The sequence below is a fragment of the Phyllobates terribilis genome, unplaced genomic scaffold (assembly GCF_046119375.1).
Source record: "Phyllobates terribilis strain yellow unplaced genomic scaffold, ASM4611937v1 Scaffold_12__6_contigs__length_324123572, whole genome shotgun sequence".
Lineage (NCBI taxonomy): Eukaryota > Metazoa > Chordata > Amphibia > Anura > Dendrobatidae > Phyllobates > Phyllobates terribilis.
In genome coordinates this window covers 234,969,943-234,982,339 of record NW_027362772.1, presented here as the reverse complement: position 1 = coordinate 234,982,339, position 12,397 = coordinate 234,969,943, and the positions used below count along the sequence as shown (strand labels likewise).

At 37.0% G+C, this 12,397-nt stretch overlaps 1 protein-coding gene across 3 annotated transcripts in view; it reads left to right on the top strand.

The window, feature by feature from the left end:
* The first annotated feature begins 3,795 nt into the window (after window positions 1-3,795).
* AJAP1 (adherens junctions associated protein 1) overlaps window positions 3,796-12,397 on the top strand; it is a 524,377-nt gene continuing 515,775 nt past the window's right edge. Inside the window, exons 1-2 of one of the 3 annotated variants that reach the window (XM_073656727.1) lie at window positions 3,796-3,860; window positions 4,253-4,810. In XM_073656727.1, the coding sequence (XP_073512828.1) occupies window positions 4,782-4,810 (29 nt within the window). In that variant the 5' untranslated portion in view covers window positions 3,796-3,860; window positions 4,253-4,781. The other 2 variants (XM_073656725.1, XM_073656726.1) reach the window with 2 other exon arrangements.

Below are 12,397 nucleotides of genomic sequence, written 5' to 3'. Positions count from 1 at the left end.
TAAAACTACAGATATCACTTTGCTATGACCATGAGCAGTAACAACTAATTCTCTCAGCTCTGCCTTCATTACCAATCATTTTATATGAATTAGAAACAGATCTATTACCCATAGTTACAGTCCTGTACATTATCACACGCTGAAAAGTCACCAATCTGTCATTTCAGAGGTTTCTTAAAGGAGAACTCATTAAAGAGAATCTGTCAGTAAGATTAACTCCCAAAAATCACCTATATAGGCACGCGGGTCTTTGAAACACAAATCCATGGACACCTTTATATCTTTTAACTGTTGCTGCATTTTCGAGAAATTAGTGTTCTTATTTATATGCAAGTGACATAATAAAGTGAACCCGTCACATTAAAAAAAGGCTATTAATCTGCAGGTATGGGGTAAATATAAAGGTTAATAATGTTCTAAACCTGCCTCGCGCTCGCACTGAGAGCCCCACTGCCAGGAAGAATTGAACTTTATTCCTCCCGGTAATGTTCGGCTTATAGTCACAGGGGAACCACGGGTTCAGTGTATAGATAGCGGCGTCTGTAGCTGCACCCATGACACTGACTGACACCCGGCCGTAATGATGGGCGATCTGTCAGTTATTACCGGGGCGTGGTTACAGCCTTCGCTCTCTATACACAGAGCGGTGACTGAACCTGCACCTATGACTGGAAGCTGAACATTACCAGGAGGAATAAAGTTAACTTTCTTCTGGCAGAGGGGCTCTGTATGCCAGCACCGGGCAAGTTCAGAACGCTGTTTGCCTGCAGATTAACCCCATATCTTCAGGTTAACAGCATTTTTGTTCAAGTGACAGGTTCCCTTTAAGTGCTCTCGGCGTGTCAGAGCACTTCCAGAGCCTGTTGTTTCCCCGATCAGCATTAGCTTCTTTAGCTTGATCCATTTCAAAGACCAGCATATGTGCTCTAGAAGGGTTGATCGTACTGATAGATTCCTATTAAAACACCCCAAAAAATATTCTAGCAGGAGACTGGCCATTTTGGAGTGGGAATTTTTGGATGGCTGGTTCTCTCACCCCGGCTGATATTTTGGCCATGGACATGATGCCTTTGGAACTTCATGACTGCTGATAAAAGGTAAAACACATGAACATCTCACAAATTAGACTTCAACCTATGTAAGGGGGTGTTCTTCAATGGAGAAGGGTCTTGGCTTAAAATGTCCAAGGTATATAATCTTACCTCCTGCTATGTGTCTGTTCCTAGCACTTAAGAAACCCCCAAAGAAGGGAAATATTATCTAACCCTATATCACCCTTTAATTTTTGAACGGGGGAGCTACAAAAAATAACACAGATCTCAATCCACTGACATTTATAAAAATGTACATTTTATTTCCATCATTTTTCAAAAATGATAATGATTACATTGAAAAACTCACACGGTTAATACTCTGATACGGGAAAAAATTAAGATAAGGAGGGGGTGATGATGAGAGTATTGGGCCTGAGGATGGTGGGTTGTAATATTTTATGCAAGAACATTAAACCAGTGTAAGAAACAAACAGTTATTGCCACCTAATCTGAGAGCAGCATAATGTAAGAGCAGAGACCCTGATTCCACCGATGTGTCACTTAATGGCCTGCTTGCTGTAGTTTTGATTAAATCACTATTTTATCAGCAGGAGATTATCACTAGAGGACTAGTAAACCTGGTGGCACGTAGTCCAACCACGTCTCCACTAGTGATTTGCAGATTTCTGCCTATGCACAGTGTAGACAGAAAGAAGCCAATCCGTGGTGTGGGCGGGGTTATGCAGAGCTCAGCATTCAGAGAACTGCTAGATCTGCAACAGAGAAAACTGTGATTTTATCAAAACTACAGAAAGCAGCCCAGTAAGTGACATATTGCTGGAATCAGGGTCTCTGCCCCAACATTATGCTGCGCTCAGATTACATAGCAAAAAAAAACTACAGACAGATTCCTTTTAACAACTGGACAAATTCCACAAATATAGTAAGTGCAATAGAATCTTCATTGACCTTCATCGAATGTTACTTTGGTGCTTGCAACATCTGTTTATCACTTTTTGTACTTTCTCAATAATTATTTTCAATCATTAAAATTTCAAACCAAACCCTCTTATTCTCCAAAGATTCCAGGAAGCTGAGATATACGGAGCTGTTTGATAGGATCATTTCATGTGTTCCCTTAAAAAAAAATAGCAAACCTCCAGCCTGATGAATGATCTTATTACCCTGCAGAAAAGTTATCTCTCAGATTAGCAAAGGAGAAATCACCAGTTTGACGAGACTATCAAACCGCCCCCCATATCTCAGCCTCCTGGACTTTTGGGGGTATTAAGGTTTACTGTTTACTATTGGTTTCCTTAGGCTTTAAGAGCGTATTAATACCATTGAGTAGTATGATGTTCCCATAGCTTCACTATGACATACAAGGTATATATGTAACTGGTCAGACATAAGTACATAAGTACTGCGCAGCCTCCGATCCACAATGCTCCACTGCTCTTGTATCAGGACCCCGACCTACCGCATCACTGCCCTTATCGCCATTAGATTGTAAGCTCTTATAACCGGTGCTCTCCCAACTACTGTTACATGGCTAATCAATGCGTCTTATACTTTTACCATATCTGATTTATGCTCATGATACAGAATATCTTCCTGCCACATACAACATTATTACCAGAGATGAGAAAATCAATGTGTTTGACTTGCTGATCAGCTACACTAGCAACAATGACTGAGACAAATATTTGCTGGAAGAGAACAGCAAACATGTTCAATCAATATATCCATTGTATGGTAAATAACAGATGTGAGCAACCCCAATATTTATATATTGTTATTATTATATATTTTTTTTGATTATTTTATTATTATTTTTACTATTAGAATTACATTTGATTATATTATTTTCATGTTTTATGTATTTTATTATTAATATTATATATATATATATGTGTGTGTATATATATATATATATATATATATATATACACATACATATATCATAATAATTCTGACAGTAAAAGATAATAATAATAAAATTCATAAACAATAAAATATAATATATCATACATATATATATATACACATATATATATATATATTTAATATAAAATGTAAAAATAATAAACATATATATAAAATATATATTTTATTGTCTGTACTATTATTATTATTATTATTATTATTATTATTATTATTATGTCATCGCTACATAGATTTCCTCTTGTAACTCCAACCCCTTTTTATCTTTTCATACTCCAGAAGTATGTCTAAGGGTCATTGTTTGCACTTAATTGGACTTTAAATCAATCTTACAGCCTAATATAGGGAAATGAGATAATGAACCCCATTAGGGACAGGGACTGATGTGATGGCATCTGTCATTCTGTGCTATGTGATAGGCAGGGGTGTACCAGCCATGAGGAGCGCAGAGAATTTCACCTTATTGCATTTTGCAGCATTTTGGCAGATATACAGTCTCGTCACCTATTGGAATAGGGGCACATTTCACTTTTTTTTGGCCTCGGGCTGCAAAAGCGCTGGATGCATTTTGGTCCATTAATAAGAAATGAACCTTTAGACATAACTCTGCAATCAAAGTTGCTGTATAAGAGTTCCCCTTTAAGACCAGTAAACCAGTACAGGTCTATATTGAAGTTGATGGGAGCATAATAGACAAATGTCAGGAAATCCAAGGGACAAGTGGGACAAGTGCTGAATGGGGGGGGCACTATAGGACAACATTATATTAGAGATGAGGGGAGGGAGATGAGGGTCAGAACTGGGGGGCTACAGTGCAGCAATCAGGTGAGAGTAGGGAGGGTCACTGTAGCTGTAGACTGGCAGACAGACAAGTGTGATCAGGTGAGGACAATGGGAGCTCACAGGGGACAGTAAAAAAAAGCTGACAGGATGCAATACAGTAATAAGCATGCAAGGCAAGCCATGTTGGAGCAGGAGGGGTTAACTGTGCATGCATTTGCCTGTTACAGACAGCAGAGACCAAATTGCAATTCCCTGGCAGAGAGGTTTGCAGAGCAGAAGACAGCACAGTGCTGGGTCCCTGCTGCTGGAGATTTCTCATGTAGGTATGATAATAGATTAGGATCTTACATGGGTTCTTCAACTTAGCACTTACCTTGAAAACCCCACTATCACCAGCCAGCGCCCACCGCTGGCACAGCTGGCATCTTGCTCTCAGAGCTTGCTCTGTACAATGCTTCCCACCCATTCTCTCTCCTTCTTCTCTTTTGCAGCCCAAAATATAAGACTCCTGTAAAAGAAAAAGTGGATGCAAAGATCTGTACAAGCACCACCACCACCATCATTGTCATCATCAGGACCAGGCTGCTCATCATCTCCAGAACTTGCTGCTCCTGGAACTCAGCTTGTCTCTTCTCCATCCTTCTACATGTGGACATGTGCATTTAAAGAACAAGACCATCCTCTGTCTCATGCCTGCTGCCCAAATTTCTCCTTTTCCCATTCCTCAATCCTACCACCCTGCCCTCCTCTAAACAAGATTTTATCATGTCCCCATAAGCTTTCTATGCAGGAATGTCCTTTATGGAAACAGCTGCTACTTCTCTGTATACCAACAGCTAGAGCCAGCTCCTATCTACCACATCTCTAAGGAATATCTTTTTTTTTTTGTTTGCACACATTTTACATACGATATCTAGTGAATTGTCATTTTTTTTTGTATCTTGTGTAATAATTACACCCTGTTCTGGAAGCAGCACAGATGGATAAGTGCATGAAGATCTGATCCATTTAAACGTGACCATGTGGATTAAACAGCTTTTAGGAATCAGGTAAGATAAATCTTATGCCAATGGATCTATGTTTTTCTTATGCAATGCAGAAAGGAAATAGAGGGGGGAAGAATTTTGCAAAGAATTGAATGATGTCTGCAAGAGATTAGGATTGCTCTCTATTCTGCATTACTGCAAATACAATGTTACTGAATGATGATTAACCTCCTTTATATATAGTACTGAATGCAAGTTGCTTTACCCCTCCTGGGGGCTTATATAAGACTTAATTTGGCTATTAAATATGATCAGTACAGTAGTGTACTTGTGCCATTAGGGATGTAATAGAGAACAAGCATTGGGCTAAGTTGCTTTGACCTCTGTGTAATAGAGAACTTGGACAGACTGTAATATATTATATCCTATGAGACTGGTTATTATTACATACAATGGATTATACAATGACTAATATAATGCCATGTTCTGTCAAGGTCACATGGGCTCATACAGGACTGGGTGTACCTGTGGCATACATGATATAAGTGCCCCCCTGTCTACATCTTGTTATGTAGATAGAGACTTGCGCAATAAGTCGATTTTTTATTTATTTATTTTTATTTTATTTATTTATTTACTTTTTGATATAGACCCATTTTACTGCGATATATTCCTAAAATATTACATTTTTTTTAATATCCTTGGTGAATGCATATTGAGATACTTAGTAGGTTCAGATTTTGTCTAGAGAAGTACCTTGGTGTTGTAGAAGGTTGTGCATTGCAATGTGAATGCAAAGTTTTAACTCTTCCTGCTGTGCCTATGATGCTTTGAGGAATTGCTCTGATATTGCTCATGCATTGACAATAAACAAGTCTCCATTATGTAAGCTGAGTGGGATATTTGCCATCTTAATTCTAGGTAATGCTATTTCTTTTTTTTTATATTGTGTTATAACAAGAGTTGAAGCAAACATGTAGTTCACCCTATCGCCACTAAGGAGCGCTAGACTCCAGGAAAAAAATGTCCTTCATCCCAGAAACTCCATTTCTTTTGTGTTGAGTTTTCTGAATTCTGTATATATATGTTAATTTGAAACCATTTCTGTTGTGCGCTGCCTAATAGGGGAAGAAATGCTCTAACAAAAGTGCAACTGCCAAAGCAAATGAGTGTTATCCTCTAAACAGCCCTGATTCAGTGAGCTGAGGCAATTAGAGAGGACAGCAGCAGATACCTGGAAAGATGGGATCCATGGTGGAGGATCCAGCTTCTGAGCACTTGGATCGTTTCTTTGGACATATTTTTCCTATTGCACATGGAGTGATAGTTCCAGTAAAGAATCGTTTTGAAATTTAAAAAAAAAATCAATTTGGAGGTAAATAATATAAATGTGTATCAGGTGGAAAGAAAATGTCATCTGAACCGACTGTAAGAATGGCAACGAAGGGCTGACCTGTAAAGTGTCTCAATAGACGAAACATTGTCTGTGTGTTACTAAAGGAGGCACTAATCAATGACAAAGCTATTCACCTATTATCTGTCTACCAATTTATCTATCTTTATATATCTATCATCTATTTATTATCTATTTATTTTCTATTATCTGTCTATTATTATCTTTATCTATTATCTATCATCACTAGCTATCAATTATTTTTCTATTATCTATCTATTATCTTTAACTATCTATCTATCTATTTATTATCTATCTATCTATCTCTCTATCTATCTATCTATTTATTATCTATCTATCTATCTATCTATTATCTATCTATCTATCCATCCATCTATCTATTATCTATCTATTATCTATCTATCTATCCCTCTATCCATCCATCTATCTATCTATCTATCTAAAAGCAGAGAAAGTCACTATTTTGGGCAATAATGGGTGCAAGGCCTCCACAGATTCTACGAAAATCCTCTTCATGTGTACTCCTCCAAAAAAAGGCAGCACTCCAAAACCAGATGAGAAAAAAATATGGACTTTATATACAGCCCATGTGGTGAGGTTTCAGCCCAGCACAGCAAAATCTTTGTCAAGATCCCTATCTATCTATTTATCTATCTATCTACTATCATCTATCTATCTATCTATCTATCTATCTATCCCTCTATCTATCTATCTATCTATCTATCTATTTATCTATCTATCTATTATCTATCTCCTATCTATCTATCTATCTATCTATTATCTATCTATCTATTATCTATATATCTATCTATTATCTATATATCTATTATCTATATATCTATCTATTATCTATCTATCCATCTATTTATCTATCATCTATCTATTATCTATCCATATATTATCTATATTATCTATCTATCTCTCCATCTATCTATCTATCTATCTATCTATCTATCTATCTATCTATCTATCTATATATCTACTATCATCTATCTATCTATCTATCTATTATCTATCTCCTATCTATCTATCTATCTATTATCTATCTATCTATTATCTATCTATCCATCTATTTATCTATCATCTATCTATTATCTATCCATATATTATCTATATTATCTATCTATCTCTCCATCTATCTATATATCCATCTATCTAATTATCTATCTATCTATCTATCCATCTATCTAATTATCTATCTATCTATCTATCTATCTATCTATCTATCATGTTATCTATTATCTATCTATATATTATCTATCTTTCTATTATCCATTGATCTATCTGTCTATCTATCAATCCATCTGCAAATAACATAATCTGACAGGTGCTGGAATATCAAACATTGCTGTACACCATTGGCCATTTACTCCGGAGAGACCGACCGTAGTACAATGCTTCCATGAAATATGCTACTGTCACAAACCCAAAGTTTACACATCGGGTCCAGTAATATTCAAGATGATGATATAGTTCTCTGCCAGCAGCAAGTGCCAAATTGTCGGAATACCTAGATCATTGGATAGGTTGTGTATATGCATTTACATATATGCTTATATATATATATATATATATATATATATATATATATATATATATATATTATTTATATAAACATATATATACTGCACTAGCAAACCTCATATACATACAGTATGCTCCTATGATCTATTGAGCGATAATTACTTGTTATAAATACCCATAGATGTTGAGGTCACATGTGGCTCAGAATTGCTAAAATTTAAAAAAAAGGTTGTTAGAAATGGCTCATTGACCGGCGCCAATTTTATGAAAACATTCTCTAACCTTTATTTAGCATGTATACAATATGTCTAAAAAGGCAACAGATTATTAACACATACAGTAGGTGTTGCCAAAAAAAACTCCTTGGTGCATTGTTAGCTAGTTCTGTTGATAATGAAAAAAGCCAATGAGCATACGTGTGCAAGGAAACCATCAGCATGGAGACATTTACTCTCTTTTTGATTTACCCCTTAGCATGGAGTACCAGTTTTGCAAAAATACAGCTAATCTAGTCCACTCCTCTCCAGCACTGGTCATGGATGGCTGCAATCCAGCATGGGCTTTGATGTATTAAAGGAGATTATACCGTTTTGCCACATGCATGTGGAGGTCCAGGGTAGTCATCTCTGTGGGCTACACCTGGTGGGAGACTCATTGGGGCAACTTGATTTTGGTTAAGAAGATTGAATCTTAGATTCTAGATGAGTCCCTTCACCAGAGATACTCTTTAGAAATAGGGTCTCTGGGGGAGGTTCTTTCCCTGTTTAATTTCCCTACTGCACCTCCAGAGGAAAAATAAAGCATTACACCATTCACAATGATATCAGTTGGCAAGGTCACTCAGAGCGGCAGGCACTCCTTGTAGATGTAGATCCTTGATGTCCTTGTAGGTCTTCTCTAAGTTCTGACACTTGAAGCTACTGATCATTTGTCTCCTCCAGAAAACCATATAAGAATATTTGAAACAGTTTTTTTTCCCCCAAATTATCAAAATTAAATGCTGTTTTAGATGGTAAGAAATAAGGATTGCAATGAGGGCAGAATAGATCTAAACTCCGTGTTAGGTCCTTCAAGACCTGAGATAGCTTTATACAGTCCACAGTATAAGAAGACGGCAGACACTTAACACTTTAAGACGTATCCAGGTTACTTATCATATGGGGACCTATAATACTGAGGGAAGTTAATTGTAACGTTATAGAGGAAATTCAGATTACAGTTCAGTGATGATTATAGACTGATCCTCTAACTCCATTAACTTGTCCTGTAAACCCTTCATGCACATCTCTTTAGGGTTTATCTCACACCTTCACACCTTCCTTGTGTTTGGATTGGGAGGATAAATATCATGGACTCTACAGTTATCATAAAAATTGATTGTTTCGGTCAATACTGTAACATGAATGCGGTCAACGGTAGCCATTGCCGCAACAAATGACCACCACAGCAGCAGAAGAACGGGGTCTACAGAGAATGGCTCAATATAATGTTTGGCCACAGGCATGAATTAACAATTGGCTGGATGATGTTTAACCTCCAATTTCTTCCTTTAGGTATATTCTAAGACGAGCGTAGGAAGGCTGTTTTTCTTATGACATTATTTCCTATCTTGGAGGTAAAAATAGAGAATTGGCCAAAACATAATTTTTTTTTCCAGCAAAGGAATGGTCGTACAGAAGGCTCAATTCATCATTTGTCACTTTACTTTTTTTGTCTTGTTGTTTTTGTATTTTTTTGCGCCTTTAGATCATGTCCTACTAAAATGTCTCAAAAATGTGTGCTAAAATTGCATGCATGAATAATATCACTCAGGAGTAGGAATGGAGTAGGAATGGAGTACATTTGAGCAAAAATTTTGCAACTTGTTAAAGAGTTGTAATTGATGAATAAGCCGTAAATCGCTGTAAAACAAAAACCTTGCCCACTTTGGCAAACATAAAAAAACACCCAAACATATATTAATAGACTTAAATAAAAAAAAGCATAAATTAAAAAAAGAATTTGTAGAAAATGCAAAAAAGAATCTGCCCATAGAGTTAGAAAAACCTTTGGAAAATGGCATCAGCGTACACACAAGCATCGTCTTCTTAAAATTCTTAGTTTTTACCTTTCTTTTGTTTTTTCTTACTCTTCTATTTTTTGTCTTCTTTCTCCTCTTTTTAACATTTTCTTTTACCTACATTCCCTCCTTCTTCATCTTTTTCTCCTTCTTGTTCAAATTTTTCCCTTTCTTCCTTTTCACCTCTGCAAATAACAGAAGAAATATACATGGAAATTAGAGATAAGAAAAAAAGCAGTGGCAGAGGGGAGAAAAGGTTGTCTTTAAAGGGGTTGTTTACTACCTAGACAACCTCTATTTAAATTAAGTAGGCCCCCTTGTAGAATGAAAATAACATATACTCATCTCCTGTAATTGTGCCACACCAGCGATGTCCATGCCTGGTCTCCCGTGGCTCACATGACATTGCTATGCTATGTGAGCCCTGCAGCCAATTAGTGGGCATTATGGAGCTGCTGTACTTTCACTTCACTTGGACAAATGTTGGACAAGCAGAAAATAGTGAGAGAACAGCAGCCTAATAGAGGCCACTGATTGGCTGCAGGGCTCACCTGGCATAACAATGTCAAGTGAGCCTCGGGAGATCCAAAGTCAATAATGCTGGAATGGTGCCAGTGCAAGAGGTGAGTTTATTCTACAAGGGCTACTTCATTTAAAAAGGGTTGTCCAGGTAATTGAGAACCCCTTTAAAAGTTGGGCATAAGATTTGAACAACTCCCATATATATATCCAGTCAATTTTTTGGGGGCCGCAGAATAGAGTCATCCATCAGGATTGTTCTTTCAACATGGACAGTTTTTCAAATAAATAGAAATGCAATAGTAGAGGTATAACCCTCATTATAATTGATGGAGAGTTCAGACTTGCACTCTCCAAAGGATCAAAGTTCTCTATTCCAATTGCATACATTGTATGGGTTTCGCTTCAGCTCAAGTCTTTCTCAGGTCTCTATATATGTTATCTGATACTTGAGAAGAAGCCAAAGCACGAAGTATGGATGTTTCACGCTTGCTGGTCACTGAGCATCATTAGGAAGATCACGTCACAGGAAGGGGCAGGCAGCGGGGTCTTGCACCAGATATGTCCTGAGTGACACCGGGTATCTCATGGCACTGATTGGATACTACCATATTTAAATTAGTAATCACCCCTCACCCTGACCCGCCCCCCGGATGAAGCTGGCATTGAAACGTGCGTCATGGTGAGGGGACACTGTGAGTGACCATCTATGCCTTCTGGAGAACCTACTTTATTGGTATATATAGGTACTATCACCCTAGGAATTTTTGATTATGGTATAACTACCTAATGTGATACTAGAATATGAATAGTGGTTTATATGCTTTGACACTTACAATCAGCCTTATATATTTGTTTATTGTGTTACTTGAACAGGTCCTATGGTTACCATTGGCACATGCAACCTGCACTAACTCTGCAGCTATGAGCTTAAGGACTTTACTGTGACCTATTACCACTGGGGGTTTTGTGAATTTGCTCATATTTAATACTATATACAACTCTATTTCTGGTTTATACACTGGCTTCATCTCTCCATCTTTATGGTGTATTATATATACATATTGTTCTATGGATAGGGAGTCCTAGTACCGGATCTATAGTACTTATCTTATTCTTATCTCCATTGTGGGAGTTTGAATATTGGCTTAGGATAACTTTCACAGAACTTTTACTCATTGATCACACCAGCGTCCCCTGCTGGACATTCTGCTTTTTTTAATTCTGTATTGTTTTAATTGTTTCAATAAACATTGTTTTTACATCATGGACCTCTTCTGCACTCTGACTCTAATTCTAGTCTGAGCTAGTTGTTTCATGTTTTTTTTACGTGTATGCATTCGGTAGAAACATTTTTAATCATTTGACAATTGCCAGTCTGAACTGTTCATTTACCAGACAGCTCTGATAATAGTCATATCTCTTCTACTGCATTTGTGTTATTATAAATGGAGTCGGAGCCACAAGTCATCCAACTTATTTCCCTATTTGGCAATTTATGATTGTTATGTAATAGTCCTCCTTAAAACATTTGTACGGGTCATGTCTAGTGCATCCGAATAAGTTGTAACATTATTTCAACGTTCAAAAACTTTTTGTCCCTGGTTTCCATTTCCGTCAGCTGCTTGACTCTTTATTTTTCTGTTTTCTATTTATAACCTCAAGACAGAGCCATAATTAGAAATTCAGGGACCCCAAAGCAAAGTTTGTAACACAATCACTCAGCAATAATATACTATTCATAATGCTAATGACTTCCTTTGTGACAAGGTGGAATTTGGGCTTCTTAAAGCATTAGTGTCTGGATGCAACTTTTGCCTCTACAACTACTAGGGCTTCACTCCTACAAGTCCTCTCGAGAGTTTGTAAAGATGTTCTCACCCCTTCATTGTGGCCTTCACACGACCAAAAAAATGATTATCCTTACATGATGTCATCGTCTATTTAGATCTTAACTGTCATCTCAAGAGTTTGTAAAGATCTTCTCACCCCTTCATTGTGGCCTTCACACGAATAAAAAAATGATTATCCTTACATGATGTCATCATCTGTTTAGATCTTATCTGTCATCTCAAGAGTTTGTAAAGATGTTCTCACCTCTGATGGTTCCTGGTTCCTATGGCCATAGAATTGT